Source organism: Eucyclogobius newberryi, unplaced genomic scaffold (genome assembly GCF_026437365.1).
Source record: "Eucyclogobius newberryi isolate DKJ021-1_F unplaced genomic scaffold, fEucNew1.0.hap1 SCAF_15, whole genome shotgun sequence".
Classification (NCBI taxonomy): Eukaryota; Metazoa; Chordata; class Actinopteri; order Gobiiformes; family Gobiidae; genus Eucyclogobius; species Eucyclogobius newberryi.
Window position 1 is genome coordinate 21,360,250 of NW_027315779.1, and position 18,336 is coordinate 21,378,585.

General features: G+C 37.9%; 3 protein-coding genes across 3 annotated transcripts in view; all 3 read left to right on the forward strand.

The window, feature by feature from the left end:
- Nucleotides 1-168: 168 nt before the first annotated feature.
- mogat2 (monoacylglycerol O-acyltransferase 2) lies at nt 169-4,973 on the forward strand. Its single transcript, XM_072446715.1, has 6 exons — nt 169-289; nt 851-1,029; nt 3,518-3,722; nt 3,810-3,984; nt 4,265-4,464; nt 4,648-4,973. The coding sequence occupies exons 1-6, from the start codon at nt 196-198 to the stop codon at nt 4,800-4,802; spliced, it is 1,008 nt and encodes a 335-aa protein (XP_072302816.1). The 5' UTR covers nt 169-195; the 3' UTR covers nt 4,803-4,973.
- Nucleotides 4,974-6,224: 1,251 nt separating this feature from the next.
- Nucleotides 6,225-12,573, forward strand: dgat2 (diacylglycerol O-acyltransferase 2). Its single transcript, XM_072446716.1, has 8 exons — nt 6,225-6,503; nt 7,463-7,591; nt 7,803-7,910; nt 8,066-8,136; nt 9,689-9,893; nt 10,428-10,602; nt 11,244-11,446; nt 11,575-12,573. The coding sequence occupies exons 1-8, from the start codon at nt 6,464-6,466 to the stop codon at nt 11,727-11,729; spliced, it is 1,086 nt and encodes a 361-aa protein (XP_072302817.1). The 5' UTR covers nt 6,225-6,463; the 3' UTR covers nt 11,730-12,573.
- Nucleotides 12,574-13,258: 685 nt separating this feature from the next.
- uvrag (UV radiation resistance associated gene) overlaps nt 13,259-18,336 on the forward strand; it is a 48,608-nt gene continuing 43,530 nt past the window's right edge. Inside the window, exons 1-6 of the mRNA XM_072446717.1 lie at nt 13,259-13,588; nt 15,459-15,576; nt 15,651-15,685; nt 16,220-16,381; nt 16,462-16,536; nt 16,613-16,698. Coding sequence (XP_072302818.1) covers nt 13,484-13,588; nt 15,459-15,576; nt 15,651-15,685; nt 16,220-16,381; nt 16,462-16,536; nt 16,613-16,698 — 581 coding nt within the window. The 5' untranslated portion in view covers nt 13,259-13,483. The remainder of the gene's footprint in view (nt 13,589-15,458; nt 15,577-15,650; nt 15,686-16,219; nt 16,382-16,461; nt 16,537-16,612; nt 16,699-18,336) is intronic.

Here is an 18,336-nt window from a genome sequence, read left to right on the forward strand (position 1 = left end):
TATAGATATGGATTGACAGGCTCACAGTGACTTTTTGACTTGAGATAAGCTCAATACAGATTCATGGTGGAGAGATGAGACTTTGGACCCACTTCAGTCACAGAGAGCTCCTTTTCCAGCCGCCGCAGCACCTCTGTCCAGGCTCTCCTCTGTCCAGGCTCTCCTCTGTCCAGGTTCTCCTCTCTGGTGGAAATCATGAAGATTGATTTTGCCCCCTTGCAATTGCCCCTTCACCGCAGACTGCAGACCGCTGTGGTGCTATTTTGGGTCTTCTCCTTTCTGGCTTTAGGTGAGGTTTTGTATTGTAGTTGTATATGTATTATGCAATATCCTAGCTTGTCGTACAGTCAATCTCACTTTCGACTTTTTGCAACTTTTATGCTGTCAAAACGATTTGTGCAATCTGTAATACTTTTAATTTACATCATAATCATACAAATATCCACAGTTATATGAAATGAGCATAGGGAATTAAAAAAAGATGCCAAAGAAATATAACAAACAATTCAATTATTTAGTTGAAAATGTGCAAACGTAAGGATTCACACTTTACGAAAATGTATTGTGACAATGTCTTACTACAGGACAACATCTAATTTGATGATGAGCATGTTGTTAGCAAAGGACACTTTTTGGCAAATTAGAACATGCTCTTTAATTCTGTTGAACGCTGGCAGCTGTATTCACTTAAATCAAAAGCAACTGCATCGAAGTCAGACAAATAGGCCCCACATGATGACATTTGGTCGGTGAGCCTGTCGAATCAGTGATGATGCCTTATCCAGCTGAAAACTGTGCACAATTCCACTGTTGAAATGTCATCATGCTTATAAAATAATTTGTCTTTTAGCACCCATCTGCATCTTCCTCTTCTTCTTCCTGCTGTTCACCCGATATTGGTTGATCAGTGTGCTGTATGCTGTCTGGTGGTACATCGACTACGACACTCCATCACGCGGGGGCCGCAGGGTGCCTTTCCTGTGTTCGCTCAAAATGTGGAACCACATGCGTGATTATTTCCCCATCAAGGTTAGATCCTGACATATGGGCTACATAATATTGCTGTCACATGGGCACAGGGGCAGGTATAGGTGTGTACAGTATTTACCTCCAGAGGTCATAGTAGGAGATCAGGTTATTTGATCTAATCTTTGATCTTTAGCCTCACACAGGCAGAGGAGCTTATCTTTGTCACTGTCAGCAAAGGACCAATTATGATGGCCAATCGGGTTCCCTATCGCTAGCCAGTATTTATTAACAACCATTTCAATAGTTTAAATATTTTATCTCACAATTTCACAACTGTAGGGCTGGCTGTCATCTCTTAATCAGTATACAGCATACAGCATAGTAGTAGTAGTAGTAGTAGTAGTAGTAGTAGTAGTAGTAGTAGTAGTAGTAGTAGTAGTAGTAGTAGTGTTAGGAGTATTTGCTACAGATTACTGTATTGAAATATTTCATCTTTTTTTGTTTTAAAAAAGTATGTAAATGTGGAAAAAGTAGAAAGTATGTAATTGATACATTATCCTTTTTTCCCATGCTCGGGGCAGAGACAGTGGCTATTGTGTCTTGTTTGAGAGGATTTTTAAATGAATCTTATGATGGGTTGTTTTTTTGTGGCCCTTGGTCATTATCCATATGACATATTCATTTACTAAAAGCTATTGGTTCCAGTCGTAGTTGTAAAAGTGGAACATCAATCGTCAGTCCATAGGTTCCAAGTCTGTGTTGCAACACTAGAATTTCCTCATTGTGGGACAAATAAAGGTTATCTTATTCAACCCAGTGTCTGTGCAATAAGACAAAACCTTATATTTATATTAATTTAAGAAACCGTCTGTGAAAAAAACATGTACTTTAACTTTTATTAACTTTATTAACTAACCTTGAACACATGTACATGCATATGTATAATATTTACAGTGATTTTATCAGCAGCATGTGTTTGTAGTTGGTAGATTTTAAAATCATGACAAAATTGTGGCAATGGCTGAGAATACAAAGCCTTGTGTTCAAAAAGACATCATGTCTGACATCACACGTCTCCTCTGAGTACTTTGAACTGCATTGCCCCAACAAGAGCTTTCAAGCTATGTTTGTCATTATCAACTCAATATTTTACTATAGAATGCTGTCCGTTATATTAAATAAGACAACAGTATGAATATGGGCCATATATACAATGGGCCAACTTACTATAGCAGCCAAAACATGCAGTAAACAATCATCTACAATAAAAGCAGGGCCATAAAATAAAAGTGCACAGAGGGATAATAAAGAAATAAAACTAAATGTACTTGAACTAATTGTGCTAAACTAGTCAGGGTGGTTTAATCATACGTAATGTTAATATTAGAATGGCATAGAAGTTATTCAATTCAATTCAATTTATTTTTGTAACGCCCAAAATCACAACAACAGTTGCCTCTGAGTTACCAGTCATACTTGAAATGTGTGCAACTTGCCTTGTTCAGAACGAGTCATTTACAATATCATCTGACTGTATGCTGTGTTAAGTCAGAACAAAGAGTCAATGTAAGGCCAAAGAAATGCTGTGTGCTTTTAAGAGTGCAATTTGTTTCATTGGTTTGTAATTTCCCACCATCTCTAATTTGACCAGCTCACGCTCACATCTCACCAGCTGATGTTCCCTCTCTTAATAATGAAAGATTCATGATAATTTTGTAGAATTGCATCAATTTATTTTTAACATACTTTTCTGTTACTTACTGTTTCATGAGTAGTCCTGTGCTCAAGTCATGACATGTGGACATCGAGTGGACATCAACTATGACTGGAGAGCATTTTTGTTCATTAACTCATTTGACATCATCGATCAATGATTAACTTTAGACCATTTGCATGTTCCTGCAATGCAAGCAGATGGTTAAAAAAAACACTAAAATTTGGTGTTAAGACACACTATATAAAAAAAAAATGCAAATGTGTATGATGTGATTATGAAGACATGTATAAAATGTTGTTTAGTTTTGATTGGCAGGTGTGATGGCTCCTGGATGAGGGCTCACATATACTAACCTTGCATTAACGTAAATAAATACTCCAAATGGATTTTTCCTCACTCATATTTATTAATTTATTAACAAAGTATTAATGGCAATATTTCTTAACACTTTTAAAAGACCACAGCTACATACAAGCTTGATTTCCAGTTAGGGACAAAGTTACAGGCATAAGTGATTCAATGATTACAGAGATCATTGTGACTTTTGAGATCTAAAGAGGCCCCGAACTGACGTGTCAACTCCAAGAGCAAGCATGTTGGTCAATCACTTGTGATGAACAATAGACAATAATATAGTTTGTACCTCTCACTTGGGTAGTTTTAGTGTTTCAGTTTAATGTCTACAGGAGCTGATCAAACAAAAAGTAAATATTTGCAAACAGTTCACGTGGGATCAATGAGTGAAGGTTCCGAGGGTCAGGGACAGAGTTTAAACTACCATTTTAACACGAGTAGTGTGTACAAAAGTTTAACATTGTGTTTTTTACACAGCTGGTGAAAACAGCTGACCTTGACTCAAGACACAACTATGTGATGGGATTTCATCCTCATGGCGTCCTGGTGGCTGGAGCCTTCACCAACTTTTGTGTGTACGCTACAGGCTTCAGGCAGCTCTTTCCTGGGCTCACCACTTACATGCTGATGCTGCCACTCTGGTTCAGATCCCCATTCTTCAGGGACTATGTCATGTGTGCAGGTATGACCCACCAGTGTCATCAGAGATTTATTCCACACAAGCTTCTATTTCCCAATGGCCCTATTTCATTTTCTCTCAACATCACAGGACTGATTCCATCAGACAAAAAGAGTGCCAGCTATCCACTTCAACTACGACGTGGTGGGACAGCTGTTGTAATAGCAGTAGGTGGTGCCCCGGAGGCTCTTAATGCTCATCCTGGGACTTTCAATGTGCTTTTGGCCAAGAAGAAAGGCTTTATCAAAATGGCCATGGAGCAGGGGTGAGCGCACAGTGCCCCAGGGGCAGGAGCAAATTCTCCATTAACTACAGCTAATTCTCTAAGCTCTTATGACTTAGTGAATGGATTATGTCTGTAGTTTATCAGAGTTACATGTGGCTGAAGTAAAACAGAGGTTTATTCAATCACTTACATGGAAATTCTTGGGAAAGCACATAGTCTGTTGTAACATTTGTTCAGGAAGAGAAAGCTATGAAATGCACAGTGCATCACATTCAAAATATTTGTAATCAATTTAACACAGTAACAACTTTTTTCTCAGTGCTCATCTGGTGCCTGTTTTCTCCTTTGGGGAGAATGAAGTGTTTGATCAAGTGGAAAATTCAAGAGGAACGTGGCTTCGCTGGACACAGGAAAGGCTGCAAGGCTTCATGGGTATTTCTCTGCCTCTTTTCCATGCCCGTGGTATTTTCCAATACTCCTTTGGTCTCATGCCTTACAGAAAACCCATCCACACTGTAGGTGAGTGGACAGATTACATTTCTTCATCAAAGCTCGATTGATTTTGGCAATAACCATCTTGACACAACTATTACACTGTGTTTCATCATAATTTAAATAAACTCACCTCCACTGTCATCAAATGTAACATATTGCAAATGACAAAGTAAACTGACTCTGTGTATTGTCCCGTCTCCTTTGCAGTTGGGCGACCGATCAAAGTGCCAAGGAACCCCAAGCCAACTTTAGAGGAACTCGATGCCCTGCACCAGCATTACATGGACGAGCTTAGCAATCTCTTTGAGATGCACAAAACCAACTACGGCGTGGATGTGGACGTACATCTAAACTTTGTCTAAATGTAGTGATTTGCCAATGACGAAATTGAGCAGTCTGTGGAATACCTTTTTATATTACAAAGAAAATATGCACCATACATGTTTCTAAATCTGCATCATGTTCAGATTTGTTTTTCAGACAAATTATGTGTTCCTTTCTCACCAATGTTGAAAAGTTCAGTTTTTGTAAATTGTTTTATTCCTGGATGTCTGTCTACATTTCTTTTATCACGTTGAATTTAACCTTCCTATCCACTTTTGGAGCTGATCTGTGTGTGGACTTTGGCAGCCATATTAATAAAAGAGCGTTAAGAAACAACTGGACAAAATGCCAGCGCTTACAACACAGTCTAGACTATACCTGTGTAATTTGGAGAGAAGAATTGCTGAGACAAGCTAAATCTGTGACATTAGTTTTTAAATTTGTTTTTTTTTCTGGTATCAGGCCCAGTGCAGGTCCTGTTATAAATGTAAATAATCAATACCTATGCAATTATAGAACCACATATTATTATTATTATTATTACATATATTGTTTCATGGTGCTTATCTGTACTTGATTGTTTAAGTGACAGTTTGTTAATTTGTGGTGTTTGTATGAGGTCAAAGCAACAATGTTATTGACTTATTTTTGAAGGTGTTGGTCAAAGTACAGAGGCCTCAAGGCCTGAATTCCCTGGATCCTATCTTATCTTTTCTCTCTCCCTTTGTAACAAAAACAACATGTTTCCGGTTGTCAAGCCATCTAATAACACAGAGGGAATAAACTGTTTGTTTTTGGCCAAAATCCATTTATGACCTTAAATGTATATTTTTCTAACACACACACGTTGTGTTCATAAATTGTTGTTTGTTCATAAATTGTTGTTAAAATTGTTCATAAATAAATAAATAAATATATATATTTAAGAAAAACATGAACAATTTCCAATCACCAGCTTATTAGCCAGCCTTTCAGGGCAAATGGGATGTCATTCTTTAAACAAAATTAAGCAGTTTCATACAATAAGAAACGGCCTAATCAGAACATTTTTGTAGAGCCCCTTCCATGTTTGTCCCATTATTCTAACACGTTTAAATGTAGTTAACTCCCTGTAGTGATTTATAAATACCATGTGGAATTCCTTATTTTTGTAGCCTCATTTTGAGCAGTAGGCCAATGTGATGACCATGAACATTTTAGTCGAAATTGATGTCCTAAAGAAGGGGAGGCTCTGATTTACATTAACAGTGATACAGCGTAAGTGTAATTTACAACATCACATCTATCTGGTTAAAATAAAATAATAATAATTTTGGATTTATTTCTAAAAACACATATACATACAACAGGCTGTCAAATCAGGGTCTGACACAACTGACAGGCCAGTGCCCCCTGTGCGCCCACGTGACGCCGCAGTTAAATACAGATGTGGCGCAGCCGAGCGGAGCAGTGAAGGTCCAGCTGTTGTGTTTGTGAGAGCAGAGGCCCGGGGCCCACACAGCACAAACTCTTGGAGGTGTAGCATCTCTCTGCTGCTCGCGTCGTGGTGACCGCCCCTCCAGTTGCGCTTAAATATATGGAGCGCACTTCAGTCCGGCGCAGAATCATGAATGAGGAGCTGTAGAGGAGGACGCCGCTAGAGAAAGCACACCAGCCTGAGTTTCTTTAGATCGGTGAAACTAACCAAGAAGTTTCAGCTATGAAGACTATTCTCGCTGCATACTCTGGCATCCTGAAAGGTAAGCAGAGCACCTGTGACTTTTCCGGAACCGTAAAGGACTTTTTCTGTTCATTAGCAGTTCGGGCGAATCAAGGTCCATCACGCAGTGCGTTCTTTCTCAAACTATGTTCACTATGTTGTGCCAAATTTACGTAATGGGCTAACAATTGTAAACTAAATCAAAACACTAGTCAGATTAATTAAATCGAAATATTTAGTGTAGCCCCCCTTTTGGCTTTATGAAAAAAGTGAAAACTAAAAATGGGCTTCACTGTGAATTTAGTTTAAAATCTGAACTTGCCTATTTTATTTTTAAAGACAAAATAAAGGAAAGTCATTCTCATTAGGGATGAGGAATTTGTTGGTTTTATAAATGGATTTACATTATTTGCATTTGTGTTGGCCTGAGTGGCACTGCTTGGACCGCATCTGATGTCACAAAAGTCTAGTAAATAGATCTGGAGATGGGATGGACAGAGTGCATTCATCTTCTATTTCTTGTATGTTGACTATTTCAAAAGACTAATATTCTCAGCTGTTGCTCTACCTCCTGAATCTGCTGTTCCAAGACTAAAGCTGTAGCCAACTGTCTCGGTCGGTCGGTCAGTGTGGTGCAGGCTTAAGCAGTGATAGTCTTGGGTTCAAAGGCATTACCTGGGCCAACATGGTGACTGTTATTTTTGTCCTGTAACGAGGGGATTAGACGGGAGCGTTTTCTTCTCATGATGAACTGTTACTTGTTAGTTTGCTTGTTGCTCTGAAGACTTCGACATGGATTGGGAGGAAAATACTCTTTGTATACCAAATGGATACTCTTACGAATGACTTTTATTCATGGATACAACATAATTAGAACCTCCTTTAAGGTATTGGACCCTTTCTGTACAGGAGTACTTCAAGGTGTTTTTTGTTGTTGTTTTTAAAGGAGCCGCTATTTTGTCACCCTTTTCTAATTGTAGGCATATTTATTTTTCCAAGGCACAGGCTCCAGCATCCTCTCTGCCCTGCAGGACGTGCCTGCAGCCCTGTGGCCCTGCCGATCCAAGATGGAGAAACATCTCCAGGTCATCTCTGTGCTTCAGTGGGTCCTCAGCTTCTTGGCTCTGGGTGAGTGAAAGTATCTGGGACCTTCTGTGTTACTTGGATAAGCCCAAGCATGAGAAGAAACCAGTGTTTAGTCTCATACTTGGATAAGCCCAAGCATGAGAAGAAACCAGTGTTTAGTCTCATTGGCCTCATAAGTAGGTCACTTTGCTCAGTGGCATTTGTCTTAAATGGCCTAATAATGACGTTGTGTATGGTCTTTGTTTCTTCTCAGGGGCTGCCTGCACGGTGCTGCTTGCTTACATGTTCCTCACTGATTGCTGGTTGATTGCTGCCATTTACACTGCCTGGCTCATCTTTGACTGGAACACGCCTAAACAAGGCAATGTATCGTTCCAAACTTAACATTTTATGGCTTCTTGGGAGTTGAATTTATAACAATAATAATAATAATAAAATCTTCCATTCTGTCCTAAAAACATCTTCAGTTAATTGTTATTGACTCTTCTAAATTAGAGCGTGTGATTTTTGTCTTAGGTGGGCGAAGATCATCTTGGGTGAGGAGCTGGACAGTGTGGACCTACTTCAGAGATTACTTTCCAATAAGAGTAAGCTGATCTTTCTCAGTAGTTGATTGTAAGCTTGTAGTATTTAAAAAAAAAAAAAAACTTTCATAAAAAGTCTGTGTAATCCTCATTCGTCCAGGAGTGTTCATTGTAGAAATATTCTGTTGTAATCCTGATCCTGATGTTTTGACTCATCCAAGAGTCATTATCAATCTGCAGATGCAGTCTGAGAACTCAAATATTGTTAAAATCTGAGTTCTGATCTCTTCTTAATAGTATTGCCAAAAATCTATTAAAACCAATGGAACATATTTAACATCCAGACGTTATTATTATTTTTTAATACATTTATATTTGCCTTTGTGCGTCATCAATATTGGATCTTTAGGGTTGCTTATCGATATATGAATGGTTGATAAGTTATTGAACTGGTGGGGTATCAGCTGTGCGCGTCATCCCGTTCCTGGTCCTGTGCTGATTATTATTATTATTGTGAAGACTTGAGGATTCTAGACTTTGTTCTACCTGATATCTCAGGTTGTTTTTTGTTTTCCCATTAGACAAGAGGACATCTTTGGTTCAGACAATATCAACCTGTGTATTCGGCCCAACACATTTTGAAGCCTTATTTTATGTTGCTACAGAAAATATGATAAACGATGATATTCAAACTTTATGCCACTGACACGATAATTATTAAGCAGGATGAATGAAATTATGATTAACATTAGAAGTTACTTTCTAAATCTCTCTACATTCAGTTTTTTTTCTTTTCAAATTACAATATTTAACAAATGTTTAAAATGTCAATGTACAACGTAACCTTTGTGGATTTAAAACCATTGATCAGTTCCACAAGGATCAACATGTTTGTGCTGGCCTTTCATTCTAGTTTGTTTTCCCTTTACACAATTTCCAAGAAGCTACAATAATGAGTGAAATGGTTTATTTGCTGAAAAGTTATTAATGAGTTTACTTTAAGCGTATTTTGTAACAAGCTAAAAATGCACCACTTTCTGTCAAGAATTAGTCTCTGGATCTTTCCGCATTATGCTTGTTATAAAAACTTATGTGGAGAGTGACGCCCACACATTCCACAGAATCTTATCCTTTAGCTTATTTGTTGTAGTCAAAGAGCTTAATATTAGAACATTTAACATTTGCTATATCTAGGTGTAGGTGTCTGAATCTGTGGGGAGATCTAATGGACTTTAATTTAATTTATAATTTACAGATTGGATGATTCAATAGTTTTGAAAGCATGTTTACTTTCTTGTTCTTGGCAAATTTGTACTTGTGTGATATGAATGTGTGCAGCAATGTTGTAATGGCAAGTCCAAGAAATGCTGCCCAAAATAGTAGGTACGTGACATAATTGAAGTCATCTTGTCTTGGATTGAAACTAATTGCGATAAAGCTGCAGGTTCAAAGTTCTCTATTGCAGCCACAGGTGTTCAGTCTGTAGTCTGAGTGATGCTGAGTCATAACTATATGACTGTTCTTGATCGTGTTTGTGTCACTGAACTGATAAGCCCGTTCCATTTTCACAAGTTGTGTGTAAATAAATGCAATTTTGTTTTTTAATATCTTTCAGCTTATTAAAACCCACAATTTGTTACCCAATCGGAACTACATCTTTGGCTACCACCCGCATGGGATTCTTTGTTTTGGAGCGTTCTGTAATTTTGGAACTGAAGCCACTGGATTCTCCAAAAAATTCCCTGGCATCAAACCTTCACTGGCGACGCTGGCTGGAAACTTTCGTTTTCCTGTGCTTCGGGACTACCTGATGTCCGGAGGTGAGGGGATTCAAATGTGTGTAAACGTGCATAATTCTGGCCCTTTTGCATGTTTACATTTTATTAGGAAGCGACGGTCCCAAATATAACAAGATATGCTTTGTAGTGAAGGCTGTATGATTTCTGAAATGATCAGAACAACTTTGAGCATTTGCTAGCGCACAAGAACTGAATATGAAGGATTACTGAAACATGCATAAATGAATATAAACAATTCTAAACATGATAACAAGGTTGGCCTATTTAGTACTTTTAATATACTGTAGGGAATTTTAAAGGGTCTGGGTTCTTAACATGGCTGATGACATAAGTGTATCAGATCTAGAGTTCAACCTTTGTCCTATTGCCGGGTTCAGTCAGTGTATGTTATCGATCTGCTGAGTTTACATTCTCATTTACAGTTCTGTTCTGAGGGCTTGTTTGAACAGGCTGTATGTCCACAGATGTACAAGCAGTATAAATCTATTTTTTAAAAATGTATTATTAGATGCATTTCTTAACAATATTTTGGCAATCTGTTCTTGTCCCATATAGGTATCTGCCCTGTGAACAAGAACTCCATTGACTATCTACTATCCTGTAATGGGACGGGGAATGCAGTCGTCATTGTAATTGGAGGGGCTGCAGAGTCTCTGGATTGTGTACCAGGCACGAATTCTGTAACCCTCAAGAATCGCAAAGGTTTTGTCAAGCTGGCCCTGCAGAAAGGGTGACTTCATTCATATTTAGTCTTTTAATATGTCCAGTACTTTTCCAGTGTAGAGAATGATTCGGTCTTGGTCAACTGGATACCGTTTTAGAAAAGACGTTTCTACTCTCATCCAAGAGTCATGCTCCATCTACAGATTTGGTCTTTTGAATACTAAAGTATTTATACTATTCTGTATCGGCCCTGCCAGGTGGGGGAAACATTTATAGTTGATTAAGATGCGTGCAAGTCTAAATTTATATTGCATAAATACTCTATTTGCAGCTCATTAAGATCAAAGTTCAGATTACTGTTAAACATTTGAGAATGCAGTACCGAAAAAAAATCCCAGACGTGTTGGCCACATGGGGCTACTCTCCCCTGTGGACTTTGCACCGTACCAACCGTAACTGTCGTCTAGTTTTTTAGTAATCCAAATGTCTTTTAGATCTGTTATCGCCTTCTAAACAACAAATGGAATGGAAAAGGCAGGCAGTTTTTTAGATTATTCAATAACCAGATAACTATTCTACAAAAAATGGGTCCTAAAGATTGATTGAGAGCTTGTTGTGACCATGCGTCTGACTTTGGCATTTACTTTTGAGTCCATGGTCTGAAGCCTTATCCAGCTTTACTGCAACTATTTCTCTTCTATCCTTCAGGTCCGACCTTGTTCCAGTCTATTCCTTTGGGGAAAATGATGCCTATAAACAAGTGATCTTTGAAGAGGGGACGTGGTGGAGAGCGCTCCAGAAGAGGTTACAAAAACTGTTGGGATTTGCTCCCTGTGTTTTTCATGGATGTGGCCTCATTTTTGGAGACACTTGGGGAATTGTGCCTTTTTGCAAGCCTATCACAACTATAGGTAACTTGTATTTACTTTGCAAGTTTTCTCATAGTTTAGTACATTTGATATTGTAGTACTGCATAATAGTTCCAAACTTTTATGTTAGTTTTTGTTGTAACATTATCTGTTGCTTGTATTTCTTACAGTTGGGGAGCCTATCACCGTGCCGAGAATTGAAGATCCAACAGAGGAAATGGTAGATTTATACCATTCAATGTATGTCAAGTCGCTCCTGTGCCTTTTTGACAAGTACAAGACGCGCTCTGGCCTTAAAGAAAGTGACGTTTTGTATATCCAATAAAAAAGGACTGGTCCTGGGATAATAACTGAGCCACCATCAAACATATTTTCTGCTTATCAACCTAACATATATTTGATTGTCCATAGACTGTAAATTCTAAAATACTTTGAACTTTGCCCTTTATTGTACATACTATAATCGCACAGTTTGTTTTGGGAAATCACTTTGGGTGGAAATTGTATTGTGGGTTAGCTTAAAGATATTTGCTTCAACTATTCTTGTAATATTTCAAGTGTTTCCACTTGTTAAGAGTGCAGTTTGGATATAATCCACTAGAGGGAGGGTCAAATGTACAGGTTTGGAAGAAGTCAAAGTGCCATTTTTCTTAAGCATCTACCATAAGCTCTTATAGTAGGAAAAGCACAAACAATGCAAATAGAAAATGTAATTCAAAATTCATTAAATTGACATCTAGATGTTAATTTTGAATACAGATGTGCCTGTGAAATGTATTGCCATGCAGTATTAATTGAATTCTATAAAATGGAAAAAGGACTATGCTTGTTCCATTAATGTAATGTACTTTTATACTACTGATCTTCTGTTTAAAAACAATTTTATGAATGTTTGTTTATTGGTTTCACGAATGTCTCAGTTTGGATTGGTTTGTGCACAACTATGAGGGCAATTATTCACCTGAGACTTGTATACATAGATAAAAGAAAGTATTTAAAGGATTTGTGGATGTTAATGCCTGTATGGAATTAACCATCAAATAAGAACAATCATTTAGAAGGTATTTTATCCAGAAAATCAGGTGCAATGTACAACAAGCAATAATCTCAAATGAATTGCAATATTTGTTTATCAGTATTTAAATTAAACTTTTGTACATTTACAGAAAGTTTGTGTCCTGTGGCTATGCTTTGGTGTTATTACAAAGACACTAGTTCAAACCTTTTTTTTTTTTGCGTCATAAAGCCTAAAGTCAGTATATTTAAATTGTAAATGTTCTGGTTTGAGGCTCAAATATACTGACTAAAAATACCCTCACCTTTCTGCCCCCTTGTGGTAGTTTACTGTGCCAGCACTGTCGAATCTGATGCAGAGAACTCATGATTGTAGAATATTTGCCTGACCAGCCAGTCCCAACATGTTTTGACAGACTACAACACCGTGCAAAACCGCATTTGAACTAAATTTAGGAGTGGTCAGACAAGAATTCTATATGAATGTTTGCTTCTTAAACGTAATTGGCACTGTTATTATCTAGTAATGTCGTGTTTGCATTTGCAACTGTTTACATTGGTGCTCCGTAGGCGAACTTTCTCCTTCACATTATCTCCGGGGCTATAAACCACCTTATCGCCGGCACGTCACGGTGAACCATGGATGTATTATATTATAGCGGTGAACTCATGGGTGAACTATGCGACTTCCTGGTTTTCTGTAGGTTTGACAGATTTGAAGAACACCGCCCCGTGCTAAAAGGGCAACAGATATTCTAACCAATGAAAAGGTAGTACATTACAAATAGGCGGGGTTAATTGAGTGAGGAGCAGTGCATTGAGCCAATCAGCGCACTGACTGAAGCGCGACATTTCCGGAGACGGATTTCCGAGTCAACTGTAGCAAAGGAACTGTACTTTGTTTACGTCCCACACTGGTTAGCTGACAGCTGTTGTGGCTCTCAAGCGACTGTACCGTTTGACTGTATTTCACAGCCGAGGCGTCGGTGACTTTACGCCGAGGACCAAGCTGCCGCTAACATGCCATGTTTAGTTGCATGAGGGACGCTCGATGCCGACAGGAGGATGAACTCTATCAGTGGCCGGGTCCTCTCCATCCCCGCCGCCTCTGTCACCAACTCTGGAGCATCCTCTTCACGAGCTTTGCATGTGGAGCTCACGTCTCAGCAGGTACACATGTTTCCTTCCTGCATGTGCGATTGCACTTTGAACTGCATCTATATAACTTTGTGCACATTGTAAACTTACTGCTATGAGGAAACACGGGCCTGTCAAACAGGCTAGTAGATTAGCATAGCCAATGCTAAGTCACATAAGCTTGCTCGTGTAAAACAAGCCCGATTCTTAGCAAATCAACTGCAATTCAGTTTGCTTATAAATGTTACTTGCACGTTTCAGAACATCGTCTGCATTTAGGTTTCTAAGATAAAGTTTAGCTTAGGTTTCTTAGCTAAATTGCTACTGTACTACTATGGCTAACTTTTGATTTCTGCACACATGACGGTCAGGTTATACTTCTGACCCAGCTGTATCACATTTGTGTAAGAAATAAAGTATAAAATATCTTATTCTTTATCTTACTACTGTGTAAATGTCACAAATCACAGGGACAGACCTGAAGCTCACCTGTCTCACTTACACACATTAAACAAGGTGCATCTACAACACACGGCTTCAGACACTTGAAATCTTCCCCGTATTAAAGTCTACATGAGATTAAGGTTGTTGTCGATATCGTTTTGAAGGGAGCAAAAGCTTTTAAAATTGTTCTCGCCAATGTATTGAGAAGTGAAAAGGCATATTAAACTGTCCAGTCAGTCCCTAAACTCACGTCATGCTTTCTGTTTTGAGCTGTGGTCCATGTAAATCCTTATAATACATTACAAGAAACTACCGTTATAGGTTAGCCTGGAATGTTTCACAGAATGACATTTAAGTTACTTGCAAGTTTTTATTGTAACAAAAAAATCCTTGTAAAACATGCATTCTTACAGTGAGCAAGGTCACCTCTCCACAGGTCGGACCTGTAACTTGACCTGGTGGTGTCTGTGTCCATCAAGTCAAGTTTACTGCCATGCTGTGTAACATTCTAGGCAAAAGCATATTATCCCCATGGATACAAGCTGGTTGTGAGCCTTCCACCTGAACCTGTGTAGTGTCTAAACATTCAAAATTATGATTTATTAATTCAGTCTGTCCTTTATGGAGTGACTATTGTCTGCTTTGTTCAATAAACCATTCATACAATTTCCAAAGTGCTGCACAAGGACGGAGAAACCATGAACAAACAATGAAAGGAACACATTTAATTGTACTAGTCCTAAACAATGAAACCACTCAACACACAAATGTGTTTTTTAAACTTTTGCTTTGGGTGCAATCATTTCTGAACGTTAAGTTGATTTAGTCCCTTGTGTCTGTACAGCTTTTACATTCATCAAGTACCCTGTAGAAAGGAAACTTGTGACCATCTAATCATTTTTGTTACACTCTTGACACACAGCTCTTGGAAATGTTTAAATCCTGACATCAATGATAATGTAATGGAGAATCCCATTTTGATCGTTGCATATTTATTTATTTATTTAGCATTGTATGATACAGCCCATGTTTTGTGGAACAATCAGTGTTCTGTTTCCAACGTTCTTAAACTCGTAGCGAATCCCATGACTCAGATTTAGTCTCAGTATGGCTGATAATGCCTCAGGCGGTAACAAATCATGGGCTTGACTCTACAGAATATGTCCCCATCACATCAGTGCGTCTAATAACCAGAGCTTTCAGTATTTCAATATTATTACTTAATTCAAGTAGAAAAATATGGTGTTTTTTCTGTTGACCTAAATAGAGCACTTGAAATCCACATATTCATTCTGTGCAGTATTAGTATGGTCAAGTAGATGGATGGGCCACTTGTTCTGTCTATGTTTTATGTTAAACATAATTGTATTTTGTGATTATTTACTGCTATTCTTTCTAATTTCTTTTCTATAATGAGAGTGAAACTCATACCAACAATTGTGTGTCTTTGTTTCAATAGAGGCGACTACGGCATCTCCGGAGCATTGCGGCTCGAAACATTGCGCACAGGAATGGTTCTCCACTGCTGGACACATATTTCACTCTTCACCTCTGTGTTGGAGAGCGCATATCTAGAGGTTTGAAAGTTGTCAAAAATCAACACGATGAAATTAGTTTTCCAAATCCCATTACTGTTTTTTTTCTCTTTCAGATTTTTATAAGAGTGAGGTCATTCGGGACTCGCTGGCAAGTATTCTTTTGCAGGGAATGTTTCCCTAAATGCTTATATGTAAAGTAAATCCTTATGAAGTAAATCATTTTACTCATTTGTTTCCTGTATCGACACAATAATTGTCACAATGACAATACATTTCTGCCATCTTGCATTGACTCTTAGTTTGGTATTCTTTTGTATCAGACTGCAGTCATAGCAACATAAACAGGTGTCCTAATATACCAGTAAAATATAATGTATATGTATATGGAGCAATACTGTCGACAGCCTGTAAACTCGTACTTTGCTTGAGAGTTCTGCTGACATGCATTATTGTTTCCTGTTGTTTTTCCTGTTAAATGTCTTCTACAATCCCTGCCTTCTGCCATCTCTTTCCTAGTTGGTTTCTGTTGTTTTTAACTTCTAGTTTTGAATCTGTCCACTTTTTTCCCTTATATAATGTCTGTTGGAGTTACTTTGTTTAGTAAAAACTTCATCTCCATGACAGTACATTTTAAGCACGGTCTCGCTAATAAGCTAATTATCTGTTTTTACTTGTTTATCAGAACCCGACTTGGAGAAGTTTAGATTTTGGAATGTTACCAGACCTATTGGACACCTCTGTGTGTTGTTTTGTGGTTCGGATTTGGGGAGGCCAAGTGGAACACTATCAGCTGCTTATTGAATGGAAAGTGAACTTGAATGGTCTTAGATATACAGGACAGCAGGTATAGCAATTATGTCTAAATTTAATGTACAATAAATATTTTCTATAATTTATGTAACTGAGTATTTTTTGTCTTCACAGATTCGGTCTCGGTATCCAAATGAAATTATATTTGGATTGAATGATGGCTACTATGCAGCTGACTTCGATTATAAGGTACAGGCTTGATCTTTTTTATTCTGTACATTTGTAATATTTTTCTATTATTTAAATGATTCCATGGCTTTTCCAGGACTCATCGGAAAGGAAGAATAATAGCTTGCTTCAGGTGGAGCAGACTTCAGTCAGAAACTCCTACAGTGTCTTTTCTTTGCTCAGGTATCGATCTATTCCATAGTGTTTAAGACTTGCATACATCTACAAATCTGTAGTTGAGTGAAAAAAAAATAAAAAAAATACAATTTTAAACTTAAAATTCTTAAACATTCTGCTGCAATGTTTTAGTTTTCCAGTAGATGGCGTTGCAGGAAAATGTAAAAGAAAGACACATTTAGAGAGATTATAATGTATTATGGCAGATAGATATGTACACACCCAAAGAAAATCCCAGCCATACTAGTCAATATAAAATTCATAAGAAAATGAAATATACAGTGTTTATGCATTTAAGAGTTTAAGATGAAATTAAAATAAACCAAAAACACACAAAAAAGAATGGCCTAAGAAGCATGTCTAGGCTTAAAGGACTACATTAATTAATCCTTTTATCATCATAAATGTGGAAAGGAAAACATCTGGTAAATGATATGTACTGACTAAAGTATAGTAAAATGTAATGACTCCATCAGTCATTTGCAATAACCTTACTGTCCACATGAAGGAGACGGAGCTTCACAAAACGCACACAGGGAATTCCTTAAGTTGGAAAAAAATACTGCTTGGTTGGAATATGTTGACAAACGGGTTTTTTTCTACTACATAATATTTAAATTTAGAATGTAAATACTACTTTCAAACCAACAGGGTTTCCCTTGAGGAAACCCGGTTATAAAACACAGTCTAATTACGCTGTAAAATAATGATATACTTTTAAATGGCCAAAATAGAACTGGCCAGACCTTCATAGTATTATGAAGGTCTCCACCGCATTTCGTTTGTAAAACAGCATGCTAGATAAATTAAAAAATAGCTGTGTAAGTGTTATAACTGAGGGACATGACATGAGCCCTTTTTTCATGCTCATGGTTCATGCTCATGGTTCATGCTTATGGTTCATGCTCATGGTTCATGCTTATGGTTCATGCTCATGGTTCATGCTCATGGTTCATGCTCATGGTTCATGCTCATGGTTCATGCTCATGGTTCATGCTCATGGTTCATGCTCATGGTTCATGCTCATGGTTCATGCTCATGGTTCATGCTCATGGTTCATGGGACTTTGGGACTTTCCACATAAGCACAGTTCCACTGACGCTGCTGTCGTCTGCTGCTGTCAGAGGTTCAGTTCAGCTCAGTCTTTTATCTTTCTGCTTTATGATTCTGTACAATGTTTCATCAGAAACCACTACCCTGCAGGTATATTCTGTTTCCTAGTGTGAAACGATATGACCAATAAGGTACTATGGAGGTTAGCACTCTTTTGCCTCACAGGTTATCTGGTTTGATCAGTACAGACTTTTTTTTTGACAATTTATTTTTCAAACATACAGACTGGTCGCATAATAGTGCACCCTTCATGTCAGAATGATTTCTTCACTATATTGAGCTCAGACAAAACCATCTCACTTAATTTAGTAAATGAAAACAAATGTAAATACAAATAATTCAATCAAGCTTTGCTCTGGATACAGAAAATGCATCACTTTGACTATGTTTGGACATTCCATGGTTGCTTTGACATCTCTTCTCATCACAGTCTCAAACTCTTAGAACCCCAATATCAAACGCTGCTTTTTGACCTAATGATGAGAGCCATATGCCGGCCTTGTTTTCTGATCGGTGGAGTCTGCGTGTACA

What these genes read in the sequence shown, in the direction of transcription:
- mogat2 (XM_072446715.1), top strand. Translation starts at nt 196, where the DNA reads ATGAAGATTGATTTTGCCCCCTTGCAATTGCCCCTTCACCGCAGACTG. An exon ending in AAAATGGCCATGGAGCAGGG is followed by an intron (nt 3,985 to 4,264) that starts GTGAGCGCACAG and finishes CTTTTTTCTCAG; the next exon opens with TGCTCATCTGGTGCCTGTTT. An exon ending in AAAACCCATCCACACTGTAG is followed by an intron (nt 4,465 to 4,647) that starts GTGAGTGGACAG and finishes TCTCCTTTGCAG; the next exon opens with TTGGGCGACCGATCAAAGTG.
- dgat2 (XM_072446716.1), top strand. Translation starts at nt 6,464, where the DNA reads ATGAAGACTATTCTCGCTGCATACTCTGGCATCCTGAAAG. An exon ending in CCTCAGCTTCTTGGCTCTGG is followed by an intron (nt 7,592 to 7,802) that starts GTGAGTGAAAGT and finishes GTTTCTTCTCAG; the next exon opens with GGGCTGCCTGCACGGTGCTG. An exon ending in CAAGCCTATCACAACTATAG is followed by an intron (nt 11,447 to 11,574) that starts GTAACTTGTATT and finishes TATTTCTTACAG; the next exon opens with TTGGGGAGCCTATCACCGTG.